We start from the raw sequence: 18,293 nt of genomic DNA, 5'->3' as shown, positions 1-18,293 counted from the left end.
TTGTATTTTCGGATTTGGATGGGGAGTGCAATATTACTTACGTAGTGGCTGCTCGTAATATTCCAATATAAGAACTTGTATTAAATTGTGGGTTCAATTTAATTAGTAAATAGCTAATTGGGGGAGCCCATATCCAAAACCTTCCATAGATCCCTGTCTGGGCCCAACAAAAGAACTTAATATAAATAGGAGAATAAAGGAGACAGAAGGATCACAATTTCATTATTTGTAATTTTCGAAAATTTCAGCTTCCCCAGCTGTAGGAATTTTCGAATTCTATCCTTTTCCCAAAAGGATTTCTTTACTGTCTTCTTTATTCGAGTCCTAGTATTTTGATAAGATCACCCACCTGATATCGAGATACAAGTTCGGGAACCAGAGAGAAGATCCGTGGTCTAGTATTGAAGATCATCACGTGGAGAAGGCGCGAGCAATCGACGATTCTTTGGAGAATCAAAATCGGTAACTCTAAACCGTAGAATTCATGTTTTAGGATTTACTTTCTTTGAGCATGAATTATTTGCGTTCTAGCATGCAATTATCTGTTTAACATGTGAATTGATTAATCGCATAATCGGTCAAATAGATCCGTGTCTGATTTATTTGCTTGTACAAGTCTTCCGCTGTGCAAGGAGCACCAAACCCTAACAGATAGAAGGGGCGTCTTCTACTTGCGTGGCCACAGGGGTAGAAGATAACTCTCGAGCTATGGTTGTTTCTTGCAGATCGGACGGTCGGGGTGGGATTATCAAGGGAGTAAGTGGTGACGCCTCTTCTTGTTTGCGTAAGTTTTCTGCCATCTGAGCAAAAGCGTCGCTTGGCCTCCCCGGCGACTACAATGTGTCTATGAATTCCCTCATGATTCTTTCTTTTTTGGCGGCGGTCAGTGGTGGACGCGTGATTGCCGTTGGTTCATTTGAGGTATCTGGAACTGTCGCCGGAGTTGCAACCATAGATGGTTGAGCCCCTGAATCTTCATGTGGTTGGAGTGATGGGTCCGCCTTGGATCGGACCAGTTGTGAGTTCTTCTGTCGGCTTCTGTGTGGTTCAGGTTGATTCTCCATGAAATGTGGTAGTTTCCGGCGGTCGGTTGTGGTTGCTGGTGGTGGTTTCGCCGGCACTGCACTTTGAACGAAAAAGGAAAATAAGGGTTTTGTGAGAGAGAAACGATTTTGGTATGAGAGAGAGAGTGAAAATATGATTATGTTTAAATAAGGGGAAAGGAAAACAATTTTAGAGAAAGCGAATGATGAATTGGTCAAGGTCCCTCTGCTTGACAGTCCTTTGCTTTTGGATGATATCACTACAGTGAAGAGGTAGCTTTAGATCAGATTTTTGGAGCTTTTGCTTTTTCAATCACCGTCTCTCTCAAGAGCTTGGCATACCTAGGTATTTCCTGCAATGCATCAACAAGAGGGAGGTTAGTATAACATTTACAGAACATATTTAAAAATTGTCGGAATTGCTCTTCAAGCTTGAACGGCTTCATCGGCTGGAAGGGGAGTACAATCCCATTGTGCCGCACGAGTTCCTTCTTGGCGGGCGCCTCTACCTCTTCAGTGGCGGGCCGCTGCGGGGTTTGTGGTGGTCCGCCAGGCATCGGGCAAGATCCAAACTGTGCCCCAGTGGCGGCCCGCTGCAACGTATGCGGCGGTCCGCTGGGTGTCGGGCAGTCCCTAAAACTCGTTCCGGAGGTGCTGGCTTCATCCTTGTTGATACCGACAACCTTGGCAACAGCCTTGCCTTTATCCTCCACTACCTTCTTTTGGAATTGATCCATTTGTAACTTAATGATGGACACAGTGGAGACAACAGTGTTTAACCCAGATTCAAGCTTGGTCAGTCTTTCCTCTACAACTCCCATCTTGGTCTCGTTGTTCTTTCTATCCTCTAGCATTAGCTCCAAGATCTTTTGGATGCCAGCCTCATATTTGTCTTCCTTGGTAGGTGGCTCCACTCCTTTCTCTTTGCCTAGATTGAACCCTGCATGAGATTGGACAAAATTATGATTATTAGCATGAGATACATGTGGATGTGGGTGATTTCCATTATAATTATTAAAATTACCACCCCCTGATTAGGGCGATAATTATTATTATAAAGCCTGTTGGGATCACCCCCATTTTGGACATAGTTGACATCTTTGATGACATTCCCCTCTTTGCCTGGAGCTTCTAATTTTTCAAGTCTTGCTCTGATGAATGCCAATTCTTGGGATGTCTCATTCCCACATGGTTTCTTCACTGCATCTAGCCTTTCAGCTCTGTGTTTTTCCTTGGACCAACCTCGACTGTTTGTGGCTAATTCCTCTATTACCTCCATAGCAGCAATTCCTCCTTTCCTCAAGAATCCCCCATTCGCCCCTGAATCCAACAAACTAGAGATTTTTTCGTTAAACCCATTATAAAGGATTCCTACCTGATGGTCTATTCCAAAACCATGGTTCGGGCATTTGCGGAGAAGAGCTTTGAAACGTGCGAGAGCTTCATATAGAGGCTCATCGGATCCTTGCATGAATTGAAAGATCTCACACTTAAGCTTTAGGATGGTGCCAGGCGGGTAGTACTTGTCGAGGAAGAGGACCACTAGATCCTTCCAATTTGTGGTTTTATCTGCAGGCAGACAATCATACCATTCTTTAGCAGCATCAGTTAAGGAAAAGGGAAAAAGTCTTACCCTCACAATATCATCATCAACACCATTGATCTTGATTGTATTAGCTATTTCCACGAACTTAGTGAGATGTCGATTTGCGTCCTCGGTGTCTCTTCCTGCGAAGGCATTTTGTTCAACCCTATTGATTAAGGGTATCCCCAACTTGAAGTTGTTGGCCTCTATCTGCGGACCTGCAGGAATGTCCACAATGTTACCATGACTAAACATATTCAAGACTGGAACTACCTCCCTTGCTCGTTTTTCTTTTTCAGCTTTTGCCCGAGCTCTCTCTTCTCGCATCTCTTCCACCTCCTTTCGGAGAGCGACGATAAGATCGTGGTTGGTAGGCTCCGCCATCTTATTTTCTCCACAACACAAAGTGTCTATCCTCTACTAAGACTCAATTACTATCTGGAGAAACATTTGGGTTTTGAAAACTTTTGAAAAACTAAAAGCAATAAAAAGCATAGATCAACTAAAAGCAAATAAATCAGGAGAAAGACAATAGAGATAAGGGAATTCCAGGGATGTGTGTTCACAGTTATGGTTATACAAAATTCCAACTACAATACCCTAGTACAGTTATTACTTTGATAGAACGAGTCACCTAGCTTATGCTCATGCGATACAAACGTTGATTACAATATTAGGGTTGTCAATCCTAACACGTAACTCCAAAAAGCTCCTAAGACCCTTGAAAAGTCTTCACTCTCAATTAACAGTGCCGTTTTAAGGGAAGCTAACTGTAGTGTCTACTAAGTGGATCTAACTCGCTAGAACTCTCTGTCACAGTTATGAAGCAAATTATATTAAATCATACACGATTGTGTCACTCAATCATGAAGCATCAAGATTAACTTAGGGAAGAAACAAAGTAAAAACAAAACGGATATCAAATAGAAAACGGAACTTGTATAACCAAAGTCGTTACTAACACATCCGGACGAGACTTCTCTTCCAAGCACATTTTTCCGAGGCGGACCGCTGCGTTGATCTGCCCACCGGGCGCCGGCGGTCGCTGCACACATCCGCGGCGGTCGCCGGTCGCCGTCTTACTCCAGATTTCCAAACTTGGCATCTTGGCTCCCTTTTTCGGCTCAATTGTGCACATTTCTCACAAAACACGTCAAAATACCAAAATAGACAAAATATGCAAATAATGGACGTGTAGAGTGACTTTGACATAAAAAAACGGACCAAATAATGGCTTTAAAACAGTGCAAAATCCGAGCGTATCAGTGTTCCACCTCGACCGGGATATGACACATCTTTCCAAACACGATTCTGAAGGGAGACATACCGATGGGTGTCATGTACGCAGTCCTATAAGCCCATAGAGCATCGTCTAAGCGCTTGCTCCAATCTTTCCTCGAGGGATTTACTGTCTTTTCTAGAATTGTTTTTATCTCCCTGTTTGAGATTTCTGCCTGCCCATTTGCCTGGGGTGGTAAGGAGTAGAAATTCGATGGTGTACCTCGTACTTTCTCATCAAGGCCTCTATCGTCCTGTTACATAAATGTGTTCCTTGATCTGAGATAACGGCTCTAGGAACTTCATACCGGTTAAATATGTTGGCCTTCAGAAATTTGGCTACCTCCTTTGAGTCACAGGTGTTAGTAGCCTTGGCCTCAATCCACTTTGAAACATAGTCAACGGCAACCAATATATACGCATTCCCATAAGAAGATGGGAATGAGCCCATGAAGTCCATCCCCCACACATCGAAAATTTCACACACAATAATAGGTACCTGTGGCATTTCGTCCCTCATAGATATTCCCCCGGTCTGTTGACATCTGACGCAATTCTGGCAGAATTCATATGCATCTTTGTTCAGTGTGGGCCAGTAGAATCCGCTATCTAGAACCTTCCTTGTTGTCTTTCTGGCACCAAAATGACCTCCACATGCCAAAGAGTGGCACCAAAATGACCTCCACATGACCTTCCTTTGTCTTTCCTTGTGTTAACTTGCACTTGATATTTCAACTCGAAAATTACATATCAAGTTTTGGCGCCGTTGCCGGGGAAGGCAATAGGTTGTTTAACTTCTAGTTTGTTTATTTGTGTTTTATTTTATTTGATCTTTCTTTTTATTTTGTAGGTACGTACTTCGTATTCTTGGGGGTGATAGCCATCTACCACGTCTGGACTTGAAGACGAAGGAGTGTTTATATTAGGTGATATCTTTTTAATTCTTAGTTTAGTGATTAGGATTTTTTAGTTTTCACTAAAGCACACATGTTTTATAGGAACTTACCCCGAAGTTGTCGAGAGGTCTCGCTTTCGGTAGTAATGAAATATATTTTGTGTATGTGCTTAGTTTCTTTTGTGTTGTGCAGGTTTAGGTAATAATAATAAATAAAAAAAAATTTGTGAATGCACACAAGCTCACATGGTACACCACCGTTTGGATTACTCTGTTATCAAAGTAAGAGAGGGCCGAGAGGTTCAGAGATTGAGATTTATCCGGACTATCAGAGTCCAGTTAGAAGTAACCCATTCTTTGGGTGAAGTTCAGAAAGTAGTTGTGGGACAGAGTCAGATGCCGAATCAATGGCTGACAACAATAACAATCCACCACCCATGGGAAGGTTTGGCGACAACCTTAGATCGGGAGTTGATCACCCGGGGGAGTTTTCCTATGCACATGACAATGTCAACATCCCACCTCACTACATTAGTTTGGTGAATGGTGGAAATCCTTTCCATGGTTGAGATGAAGAAGATCTGATGAGTCATTTGAATGTCTTTTATGAATTGACGAACTCTCATAGACCTCCAAATGTAGAGCATCATCGGATTAAGAGAGCCTTATTTCCTTTCTCATTGAGAGAGAAAGCAAGAGAATGGTACGACTCACTACCGGGCTACAACATAGCAACATTTGAGGAGTTGAAGTCGAAGTTTCTCTTAGAGTACAATTCTCCAATGAAGATAGAGAAGTTGAGAGATGAGATCACTTCATTCCGGCAAAAGTATGATGAGTCATTTGCCGAAGCTTGGAAGAGATTCACAGACTTGCTAAGGAAATGCCGAAGTCATGGTCTAGCTCCGGGGCATGATCTTTTGAAGTTCTACAAGGGACTCAATCATGAAGGCACATGCTTGGTTACTGCAGGTTCAAGTGGGAACTTGGACGATTTGACCCATGATGAGGTGAGGGCACTATTTTAGAGATTGGCAAACAATCAAAGGAACTGGCATAATCCAAGAAAGGGGGGCGCAGGAGATACATTTGGTGCTACTAAGGAGTCGGAAAGAGTATCAGCTATAGAGGCTCAAATGGCTGATTTTAGTACTCAAATATCTTCAATGAAGAAAGCTGTCAAATCCTTGCAATTGACTCCCCAACCTCAAGCTGCGCCTGTGATGAAGTGTGGAGTGTGCCAAGGAGGACATAATACGGACCAATGTCCTAGTTTGCAATGAGCACCAGTGGAGGATGTAAATTATATTGGTAACCGTTAAGGTTTCAACCAAGGTAATCAGTATGGGAATCAACAAAACTGGAGGCTTCAACAAGGAAATTGGAATCAAGCTGGTTCTAGCAACACTGCAGGAAATCAATGGAGGAGCAATGCCCAACCTCCGGGTTTTGAGAAGAAGTTATCACATGAAGATCAATTGGGACAGATTTTCTCTTTTATGACTAAGAGTCAAAAGGAGAATGAGAATTTCAGAGATAAAACTGTGGAGAAGTTTGGACAGCTCGAGGCTACTATGAGGACTCTTGAGACTCAAATTGGGCAGCTTGCTACAGCATCTCATACAAGAATTCCTGCAACCATTCCAAGTGATATTATGCCCAATCCCAAAGGCAACGAACAATGCAAGGTAGTTACATTGAGAAATGGTCGTGAGTTGGGTTCGACACCATTAATGGACGGCCAAGGTACTTCTGGCATCTCACACGCAGGGGCGGATGAGATGTTAGGCTTGCATTCCTCGCATGCATGGGCAGACGAGGCATGTAAGGGAAGTCCTGAGTTGGTGCATGGGGCCCAACATGGTCAAGAGCAGGCTGCATTCGGCAGCAAAGAACATGGTGAGGAATCCGATTCTAGTGGAAAGTTTTCAGCAGAAGAGAAAGGAAAGAAGATAGTAGAAATGGAATCAAAGAGAAAGATGATGACAAGTCCGGCACAAGATCCTAAGAGCAAGTTTAACTTCTCAGATCATATTCCTCCTCCACCATATCCGCCCAAGAGGAAGAAAAGAGTCCCAAAAGAGAAAAGTTTTGAGTGGATGATGAATGTAATCCGAAAAGTGAATGTGGATGTTTCATTAGTGGACCTCTTCACTAATTTTCCCAAGTTCTCCAAGTTTTTCAAGGATATGATGGCAAACAAAGAGAAACTACAAGATGAGGGGATAGTGGCTTTGAGCATGAATTGCTCACAATTGATATCAGGAATGATGCCAATGAAGAAGAGGGACCCTGGAAGTTGTGTGATTCCTTATGAGATCGGCAATACAATCTTCACAAAATGCTTATTGGATCAAGGCTCGGGGATCTCACTTATGGCATTGAAAACTGCACGTGCCATTGGACGAGAGGATAGGATTGAGCCTATAGACATTGCTCTACAATTGGCCGATCACTCGATAGTGAAGCCCACTGGAATAGTAGAGGATGTCTTGGTCAAAGTTGATAAATTCATCATCCTTGTTGACTTCATAGTCTTGGATATGCCCGAGGACAAAGAGGTACCAATTCTATTTGGTAGACCATTTCTTGCCACAGGAGATGTGTTGCTTGGAGCAAAACACAACTCTGTCACATTCAGAATTAATGGTGAGCAAGTGACCATTAATGTAGAGAAGGCAATGAAGCACCCTAGTGATGCCAATGCGTGTTTTAGAGTTGATATCCTCGATAAATGCATATTTGACAAGATGTGTTGCTCATCAAGAATTGAAGGAAGTGTATATGAGAAAGGGAGCTTGGAGAGAGATTTTGGTTCGACAATAAAAGTAAATTTTGATAAAACAGAAGATTATTAAGTCGATCAACCAAATCTGGAAAATGAATGTGTGATGGATACTTTTGTGGCAGATGTGAAACCTTCAGTTGAAGTACCACCAAAGCTAGAACAGAAGCCCCTCCTGAAAAATTTGAAATATGCCTTCCTTGGTGATGACGAAACTTTACCGGCTGTGGTATTGGCTGACTTGAATAATGAAGAGGAATCCAAGTTAATAGAGCTACTTAAGTTGCACAAGCAAGCTCTAGGATGGTCTATAACTGATATCAAAGGAATTAGCCCGGCAATATGCATGCATAAAATTTTGATGGAAGATGGAGCTAAACCGGTAAGAGAAAGACAAAGAAGGTTGAACCCACTTATGCAAGAAGAGGTGGAAAAAGAAGTGAAGAAATTGTTGAAATTTGGGATGATTTATCCCATATCCGATAGTGAATGGGTTAGCGTGCAATGTGTACCCAAGAAATGAGGAATAACCGTGACAGTAAATGAAAAGAATGAGGTCTTAGCAACTCGATTGGTGAACTCATGGAGAATTTGTATGGACTACAGAAGATTGAATAAGGCGACAAGAAAAGATCATTTTCCGTTGCCATTTTTGGATCAGTTGCTTGATAGGATTGCGGGTTATTCTCATTATTGTCTCTTGGATGGATGTTCGGGGTATAATCAGATTGCAACTGCCTGGGAAGATCAAGAAAAGATGACATTCACTTACCCTTTTGGTACTTATGCCTTCCGCCGGATGCCATTTGGTTTGTGCAATGCCTCGGCTACATTTCAAAGTTGTATGATGGCAATATTCTCCGACGTGAATGACGACATTATGGAGATCTTCATGGATGATTTCTCCATGTTTGGCTCATCTTTTGACTGTTGATTACACAACTTGGGTCGTGTGCTACAAAGATGTGAAGAGTCGAACCTAGTGCTTAATTGGGAGAAATGTCAATTTATGGTGAAGGAAGGTATTGTTTTCGGACACAAGGTGTCGGAGTTGGGGTTGGAGATGGTGAAGGAAGGTATTATTTTGGGACAAGGTGTCGGAGTTGGGGTTGGAGATGGATAAAGCTAAGATAGAAGTGATCTCTAAGTTACCTCCTCCAATAAATGTGAAGGGCATCTGTAGTTTCCTTGGTCATGCGGGATTCTGCCGAAGATTCATAAAAGATTTTTCAGAAATTGCAAAACCTCTTTGCAATCTACTTGAGAAGGATGTCAAGTTCGTCTTTGATGATAAATGCCTTGAGGCATTTGATTTGCTCAAGAAAAAGCTAGTCGAAGCTCCTATTATTATCACACCTGATTGGTCGAAACCATTTGAGTTGATGTGTGATGCTTCGGAATACGCCGTGGGAGCCGTTTTAGGCCAAAGAAGAGAGAAAGTCCTACATGCCATCTACTATGCTAGCAAAATACTCAATGATGCCCAATTGAACTACACCACGATGGAGAAGGAAATGCTAGCAGTTGTATATGCTTTTGAGAAGTTTCATGCATATTTACTTGGCACCAAGGTGGTAGTGTTCACGTACCATTCAGCTATCAAATATTTGATGAACATGAAAGATGCAAAACCTTGTTTGGTGAGATGGGTCCTATTATTACAAGAATTTGATGTGGAAATCAAAGATAAAAAGGGGATCGAGAATTTGGTAGCTGATCATCTTTCTAGATTAGAAGGCGTGGAAGAGACGGAAGATGAGAAAAAGAAAAGGATCAATGAAAAATTTCCCGATGAGCAAGTGTTGCAAGTGGAAGCTTGGGAAACATATGTGCCGTGGTTTGCTAACTTGGCAAACTACCTTGTCACGGGAATTATACCTGAAGGGTTGTCTTCTAACCAAAAGAAGAAATTTTTTAGTGACACCCGTATGTATGTTTGGGAAGATCCATTTCTCTTTCGTATTTGTAGTGATGGAGTCATTCGAAGGTGTGTTGGAGAGCATGAGCACTTTCAGATTTTGTCTGCTTGCCATGATTCTGAGTATGGCGGCCATTTTGGAGCACGTCGAACTGGATTTAAAGTGCTTCAGTCCGGATTCTTTTGGCCATCTATCTTCAAGGATGAAAAAGCCTATGTAGAGAGATGTGACAGTTGCCAAAGAACCGGCAATATCTTGTGGAGAAATGAAATGCCAATGAATTATATTCACGAGGTAGAACTCTTTGATGTTTGGGGAATAGACTTCATGGGACCGTTTCCCAAGTCTAATGGGTAGCAATACATACTTGTCGCTGTTGATTATGTCTCTAAGTGGGTAGAGGCAGTGGCCTCGGCAACCAATGATGCCAAAGTTGTGTTGAAGTTCATCAAGAATCATATCTTTAACCGCTTTGGGACACCACGAGCTATAATCAGTGATGGAGGAACTCATTTTTGCAACAAGCTGTTCGAAAACCTCCAAGGAAAATATGGTGTCCAACACAAGGTTGCTACCCCTTATCATCCCCAAACTAGTGGCCAAATTGAAGTCTCCAATCGAGAGATAAAGCGGGTGCTTGAGAAAGTTGTAAAGCCGTCTCGGAAGGATTGGGCTCAAAAGCTAGATGATGCTTTGTGGGCATATCGAACGGCATATAAGACCCCAATTGGAACTTCGCCATACAAGTTGGTGTTTGGAAAAGCTTGTCATTTGCCGGTGGAACTTGAGCATAAAGCTTATTGGGCATTGCAAAAGCTTAATTTGGACTATGATGCTGCAGCAGAGAAGAGAATGTTTGACATGAATGAAATGGATGAGTTTAGGCTTCGTGCATATGAGAGTGTTGATCTCTACAAGGAGCGCGCTAAAAAGATACATGACGCAGCCGTTAAGCCTCGTCATTTCCATGAAGGACAGTTGGTCCTATTGTACAACTCTCGGCTGAAACTCTTTCCGGGCAAGCTTAAGTCAAGATGGTGGGGCCCTTATGTGGTGCACAAGGTGTACCCCTATGATGTTGTTGATATTCGAGATCAGAAAAATGACAATTTATGGAAGGTGAATGGCCAACGCTTGAAGGCGTATGTTGGAGGTGAAAGTGGTATGGAAGCAAAAGAAGTGGTTGTACTAGTTGAACCAAAAGTGTAGATCAAGGATGAAGAAAGTCGAGTCAACGACTATAAACAAAGGCGTTGATTGGGAGGCAACCCAAGGTTTTTATTTATCTTTTATTTTTATTTTCATATGTTGGAGGTTTTGGTTGCTCAATTCTTTCCTCTAACATTTATTTTGAATTGAGTGTTTCTTTATGTGTGTTTTATTTTTTTTGTTTCTTGTGTGTAGGAGCAACATGGAGATAGAACTCACATTGGAGCTTGTTAGGAAGCACACCTGCAAAGGAATATACATCCACCCTCCCACCCGAATGCACTATGGACATCATGCCAAGTTTGGGGGAGTCTTCTTTTCCCTTTACTTTTTATGTTCTTTTTAATTGCATTGAGGACAATGAAGCATTCAAGTTTGGGGGGGTTGAATAATGAGTTTCAATGAGTTTCTATGCATGAAGCATGTTTGTGGGGTGTAATCTTTGCCAAATGTGTTTTTGAATCAATGTAATTGACGGGTGTATGCTTTATATTCGGCTTTCTGGTTGGGAAATCTTGCTTGATTTTACTTGATCTTTGAAGCTTAGGTTGGATGGAATTTGTGCATTGATTTATTTGAAAGAGCATTTTGTGACTACAACCGATTTCTTGAGTTGAGGAGAGTATGAAAGTCACATGTCTTGTGGAAATTATCTTGGATCGATTTGCTTTATTGAGTTGCGTGCTTGCATTCATGTGTGTCAATGATAGGGGAAGATAAGGCACTAGGATGAACTCCATGGACAAATGATCTCATGCCTAGTCCCACAAATGATCCCCTAGAAGCCACTTTGAGCTTAATCCCTATTGTTTTGTGCAAACACTTAGCCAATCACTTAGCTACTAAAATAAGCCTCATTTTATCCTCGTCATTGATCCTTGTGACTTTTTGAGTGCTAAATACAAATCTTGAGCTTTGTTGTTTGAGTTATGATTGTTGGGTGGTGTTCTATAAAAGTGTAAAGATTTTGAGACTTGATGAAATGTATAATTGTTGACAATGACGTTCGTAGTAGAAATGAAAAAGACGGCCTCCAAAATTACAAAAGTCGAGGTCTTTTGGCAAAAAAAAGAGAAAAAAATAAAAAAAGAAGAAAAAAAAAGTTTGATGAAATAAAGATTGAGCTTCTATTTTTAAGATGTAATCTTGTCTTGAATGATCTCAAGTTTGGGGGAGTGAATTTTGGTTGTAAAGTCTTGTTGTTTGATTCTTTGGAAGGAAGTTGTAGGAGGAAAGAATTTGGCACTCAAATGTATAGTTTTTGAGCTCACTATCTATATTTATCCTACCTCATCCTTAGCCCCATTACAACCTATAATTAAGACCTTGGACCTTATTGTTGACACATTTTGGATGTTTTGTAAATAGCTTGGTAGAGTTTTAAATAAGTTTGATTTGAAATCTGCAAGTCTATGTGATAAGTAATGATTGACGAGTCAACGACGACGGTTTGAGTTGTAAGATCTTATGCTTGAACTTACTTTGAAGTGCACATTGACTTGAAGTTCTAGGTGTATGGGTGATAGTTCTTAACAGCGGGAAATCTTGATTGGAAAATATTGGGGGTTTAGTATTTGTCATTCATGTCTTTACTTGATTCGTTGTGATGAAAAATTATGAATTTTGGTTGCAAGTTGTGTGTAGGTGTTGATTTGAAAAGTAAAACTATCGTGCTTATAGTATATCTTGCTCGAGACGAGCAATAACTTAAGTTTGGGGGTATTTGATGCAAATCAAATATTCAATGTTTATATCCTCAAATTTTGTGTGGTTTTACTTAGTTCATCATAAGAAAACTCCTTTGAAGCACTTTATCAAACACTTTGTGAGCATAAGTTGTCTTTCAATGGTTATAACTCTCAAAGCTTCACTTTCACTGCACTTTACTTCATGTTGGTAATGTAGAAGCACGGAGAGCAGCTCGAGTTGGCAGGATGAAAGGTTACTTCTTATGTTCGTGTTTCAAGTGTGTTCAAAAGGAAATAACAGGTTCCCTAGGTCCAGCAAATCCACTAGATCACGCGGTCTAGGAAATCGTTGGTCGCAGAAAATCCCGGTCGTCGGACACACAGAGCACTTCTTTCAAAAACCTTCAACCACTTTACTAAACCTAGTATAGGGAAGTAGGGATCGATCCCACATAGAAGGATGCGTAATACTCATGTTCAAGGATTTGGGTGTGTTTTTGGTGTTGGCTGCTGCCACGCATTTTTTGGGTTGAGGAAAACAAATTAAACTTGACTTGGGAATCTTTTTAAACTCCTAAGCTAACAGCTAGACCTAGGCGAAATTATAAGAGAACGTTGCAAAGGAAATTAACTGCTCAACACTTGATCTAAGAAAACTACTTTACTTACTAGACCTAGGAAACAAACTGACTGTGGGGACCATGACTGAAAAAGCAAAGTACGAACGAAAAGCTGGCAAAATAACTAACTCTCGTACCAACTAACAGCGACATCATCTTCTACAACCAAATTGCGTAAAACTCATAAGAAAATCAACATGAACGAAATCAAAACAGAGCAACTAATTCTAAGTCAAATCAATGCATAATCAACGAAGAACTGAACAGATCTGCAGACGCTAGACGAAGCAAAACAGAAAACAAGAAGAAAACTCAAATCCATCTAACAACTTTCTTTTCTCACTTCGAATCCAACCTCAGACGCTAAATCCACTCCGGATCCAAGCGTCCAACACGAACTCCAACCAACAGAAACACTTCATCACTTCAGATTCGAACAACAACCGCTAAACAGTCAATAAACCACAGATCTATCACCAAATTCCCATATCAAACACCACAATATCAAAATAAAACAGAGATCGACATAATACTTGTAAAAATAAACTACCAGCAGTGAGATCTACGTAAATCAACTTGAAATTCAACTACTAAACGCAAATCAACCAAAGCGAAAAGAAAATAAGTATCATCAACAACCAAGTTGACTCCCAAAAGTGAAGTTCGACAGCAAAACGAGCAAACAACTGAAATTAAGAGAAATTGTATCTTCATCCACACTCGGACGGTGTTGCGAACGCGGAACTTCTAAAGAAAAGTAACCCTTCGTACTCGACTACCCCAGATCTCCCATTCCCAAGTGTGTGTAATGTGTGTGAGCTAAGAAGAGAGTGAAAAAGTGATATGATGTGCGTTGCATGCTCTTCTATATATAGGCGTTGGAGTGGGGCCCAGCGAGGTATAGATAAGACTTTGTTGCCCTCAACTATTGACTCCCTCTGTCACGCCTTCTTTTCTTTTAAATCCTGCTCACTTCGTTCCTTTCCTTCGCTAGACCATCTCCTTCAACACTTCCTCGATCTAGCGATTTTCTTCACACACCTGGCTTAGGAAACGTGTTAGACCCAGCAAATTATAACGTTTTTCACATATAACCGAACAGGACCAGAGACATGGATGCAAAATCAGCACAGCAGCAGCTTAGAGGCAGAATCTCGCCGGAGACTCGCCGGAAGTGCACGCCCAATGCTCCGAACAGCTGCCGTTTCACGCCACAGCAGCAAACACCCGCCCGGGTGATTTTTACACTAAAAAACATTACACCCGCCCAGGTTGCTTCGTCAAGGCATGGAGACTCCATAATGGGTAGAATTTCCGTCACCCGGCCGGGTGATTTTTTAGCTTCAAAATACCCGGCCAGGCAGAGCAATTGTAACTGCAACTTTGCAGTTTTCTTTCGGCAATTTCATATCTGAGAGGAGGGGTTGGCTGGAGGAGGGGGGCGAAATTGGGCAGAGAATTGAGAGAGGGAGACGGATCTGGAGGGAATTCAAGTTTATCAAAATTGAGAGGAGTGATCGGTAGGAGTAATTTTGGAGAATTGGAGAAGATAAGTGAAGGGGAAAGTGACGTGTACTTTGGGTCAAGAGTTTGGGATAAGAAATTGAGAAAATATTCCAAGTCAAAGCTTCATTCTCTTCCAAGCTTTATGGTTCAAAGGGTTTTCTTTCCATTTGTAATTGCTCCTAGTATGATTATGATTGGCTAAAAATCTTAGTGTTGCTCCAAACATGTAGACGGATAAATTGTTCGTGTGATATATTCAATGTTCTTCTTTATCTTATGATCGTCTTTACCACAATTTAATTGCTTGAATCTCTATTACTTTTAGTGCATCATTAGTAGTAGTTCCATAGTCTTATTCAAATGTCTCTTTAACTTTGAATAAGATGGATTTTTGTGGTAATTAATTGTCAATTAGAATTGTTTAGATGATAATTTGATAATGGATTTCATGTGCTAATAGTAATTGATCTTTCAGTCTCGCGCATCCGTAGGATTCGCAGATTAATGAAAGTTAGTTTATAGAATGTGTGTTCAGCTATTCTTAAACTATTATATGTGAAGCATGTTCAATGCTAGCATCGTGAATTGATTTGTATAGTCTCATAATTCATAAGATAGAATTGAATATTAGAATAAATCACTATTTTATCCATGGATGTTTGGAGTAACAATATCTTCTCTTGATTCGTCTTGCTCGTTTTATTTCTTTTAATTATTTTTGCATGATCTTGAAATCAAAATCTTCAAACCAAAATATTTTTATTATGTGTTTTATTTGCTTTAGAGTTAAATAATCTTTACCTTCCATGTGGATCGACACTCGAAGTACTGCAATCGACGCTATACTCTTGTAGTATCGTTGTAATATTAGAGTTATTTTAATTAAACTTGTGTGAACTTGCACTTGATATTTGAACTCGAAAATTACACATCAACGTCTCTATGTTCCCATTCAGGAATGCATCTCCTTATCACCTGATCTGAGCCCATCCTCCAGAGGTAAGGATCGTCCCAAAAATAGTACTTGGCTAAACTTTTAATCTTCATTCTCTGGGCTCGAGTGATTTCGGAGGTAGTGGGTAACTCTCCTGTGACCAGATAATTTGTCATGTCTGTGAACCACGATTCTTCATTTATCTTGCATTTTCCCTTATCTAATTCCCCGGGGCCGGTTATCGCTAACACTGCTGCCTAGCTGATTGGTTTAGCATGTTTCAACACAAGATACAAGTGCTCTTCTGGGAATTCATATGGTACCTCCTCATCATTTCTCTCTTGGTGAATTCTACTGAGGTGATCTGTCACCCTATTCTCAGTTTCCTTCTTGTCTCTGACTTCCCAATCAAATTCTTGAAGAAGCAAAACCCAGCGGATGAGCCTTGGTTTGGATTCTTTCTTAGCCAACAGGTATTTGATTGCCGCGTGATCTGTGAACACTATGGCCCTCGACCCCAACAAATATGGTCGGAATTTCTCAAATGAGTACACCACCGCCAGCATCTCTTTCTCCGTGGTGTCGTATTTTTTCTGGGCCTGGTTCAAGGTCTTGGATGCGTAGAAAATTACGTAGCACTTCCCCTTAATTTTCTGGCCCAAAACAGCTCCTACCGCGAAGTCACTTGCGTCGCACATCACTTCAAACGGATAATCCCAATCTGGTGCACGAATGATCGGTGTTGATACAAGTTTGTCTTTCAGTAATTGGAATGCCTCTTGACATGCGTCATCAAAAGAAAACTCGACCTCATTTTGTAGTAAACGGGTCAGGGGTTGTGCAATTCTTGCAAAATCTTTAATGAACCTCCTATAGAAACCTGCATGACCCAGGAATCCTCTTACCTCCTTCTGATTAGTCGGGTGCGGTAGCTTTGAGATAATCTCCACCTTTGATTTGTCCACGTGAATTCCTCTTTCAGACACTACGCGACCCAGGACAATCCCTTCGGGTACCATGAAGTGGCACTTTTTGAAATTAAGGACGAGACTCTTTTCTTCACATCTTCTCAATATGACATCTAAGTGCCTTGAGCATGATTCAAACGAGTCCCCATACACTGTGAAGTCGTTCATGAATATCTCGATGCACTCTTCCAACAAGTCTGAGAAGATACTCATCATGCATTGCTGAGACGTCCCCGGGGCGTTGCAGAGCCCAAAGGGCATTCTCCGGTAGGCATATGTACCAAAGGGGCACGTAAAAGTGGTCTTATCTTGGTCCTTAGGGTTGACATATATCTGAAAGTAGCCACCATACCCGTCAAGGAAACAAAAGTACTACTTTCCTGGTAGCCTCTCCGGCATATGGTCAATAAATGGTAAAGGGAAATGATCTTTTCTTGTGGCTGCATTTAACTTCCTATAGTCGATGCACATACGCCATCCTGTAATGAGTCTCGTGGGCACCAACTCATTCTTCTCGTTCTGCATCACTTGTATCCCTATCTTCTTTGGCACCATATGTACCGGGCTAACCCATTCGCTATCCGGGACCGAATATATGATTCCTAGGGCCACCAATTTCAACACCTCCTTTAAGACTTCCTCTCTCATGTTTGGATTCAACTTCCTTTGTGGGTCTTGATGAGACTTTGCACCTTCTTCTAACCGGATGTGATGCATGCATAGATCCGGACTGATCCCCACTAGGTCGGATAAGGTCCAGCCTATAGCTTTCTTGTTCTTCCTTAGCACTTCCAACAATTCTTCTTCCTGCTTCTCAGTCAGCTGACTATTGATTATAACTGGAAAGGTTTCATCTTCCCCAAGGTAAGCGTACTTCAGACTATCAGGTAATTTCTTCAATTCCTTCTTCGGTGTGATGGCTTCCTAGGGCAGGGGATTTTTCTCCATGATTTTGGTTGCCATTTCCCCGAAGTCAGTTGCCTTCTCCGATCCTTTTACTTGAGTAGAGCATGCCGATGCGGTTGATATTGGTTTGTGGCAGAATATCATGATCGCTTCATTTATCTGCTCATCCGTCATATCCCAAGTTAGTAGAGTCTCACACCACCCTGCAACTTCTCTCTCCACAACTTGACTCATTTCTAAATTCTCAATCTGCTCCTACATTAATTCAGTCTCAAGATATTCCTGGACCATGGGGTTAATAACATCCACTGCATGCAAATTTTCCATATCCAATGGCTGTTTCATAGCATTATTGAATGTGTATTTCTCCCCATTATAATCCAGACATATGGTTCCATCAAACACATCAATTATTGTTTTAACGGTGAGCAGGAATGGCCTTCCTAAAAGCACACCACTAGACCCAGTAGACTCATATTCATTCATCTTGATTACATAGAAATCAGCTGGGTAAAGAAAATCATGCACCTTCACTATTTTTTATAACACCCTCAGGATGAATGCAAGATCTATTAGCCAGTAGGATCACAACTTTTGTCTCAGCTAATTTTACCCCCATAAAGTTTTTATAAAGCGAAAGAGGTAAAACATTTATAGAGGCACCAAGGTCACACATAGCATATTCCACCTTCAAATTACCTATCTCAACAGGCAGTGCGAACATACCTGGATCGGTCTTCTTCGATGGTAGCCTCCTCTTTTGGATTACTGCTGAAACATTTTCGCCGATCACAATTTTTCCTTCTAGCTTGGTTTTCGCTGCAATAAACTCCTTGATAAATTTGCTGGAGGTGGGTAGCTTCAATGCTTGGAGAAAAGGTAAGTTTATCTCCAGCCTCCCGAAGATTTCCATGAATCCATAGGATCATCTTTCTTCTTCTTCGTCTCCCCTCGGTG

General features: G+C 41.3%; 1 protein-coding gene and 1 non-coding gene across 2 annotated transcripts; both read right to left on the bottom strand.

Moving 5' to 3' along the window:
* Positions 1–5,595: 5,595 nt before the first annotated feature.
* On the bottom strand, positions 5,596–5,702 carry LOC125185758. Its single transcript, XR_007170259.1, has one exon. It is a non-coding gene; the product is annotated as a small nucleolar RNA R71 (small nucleolar RNA).
* An 11,100-nt stretch (positions 5,703–16,802) lies between these two features.
* Positions 16,803–17,822, bottom strand: LOC125220908. The gene is made up of 2 exons (XM_048123041.1): positions 17,625–17,822; positions 16,803–17,354 (listed from the first exon to the last, which is right to left on the bottom strand). Exons 1-2 carry the CDS (start codon positions 17,820–17,822, stop codon positions 16,803–16,805), a joined length of 750 nt encoding a protein of 249 aa, XP_047978998.1.
* Positions 17,823–18,293: the final 471 nt, after the last annotated feature.

The sequence above is a fragment of the Salvia hispanica genome, chromosome 4 (assembly GCF_023119035.1).
Source record: "Salvia hispanica cultivar TCC Black 2014 chromosome 4, UniMelb_Shisp_WGS_1.0, whole genome shotgun sequence".
NCBI classification, from domain to species: domain Eukaryota; kingdom Viridiplantae; phylum Streptophyta; class Magnoliopsida; order Lamiales; family Lamiaceae; genus Salvia; species Salvia hispanica.
The sequence above is the reverse complement of the archived record's forward strand: the minus strand, read 5'-3'. Positions and strand labels throughout refer to the sequence as shown.

Bases quoted from the DNA above. Each gene is read 5' to 3' on its own strand.
- LOC125220908 (XM_048123041.1), bottom strand. From the start codon at position 17,822: ATGAATGAATATGAGTCTACTGGGTCTAGTGGTGTGCTTTTAGGAAGG. The intron at 17,355-17,624 runs GTCCAGGAATAT...CCCCTGCCCTAG, and splicing joins TGGATGTTATTAACCCCATG to GAAGCCATCACACCGAAGAA.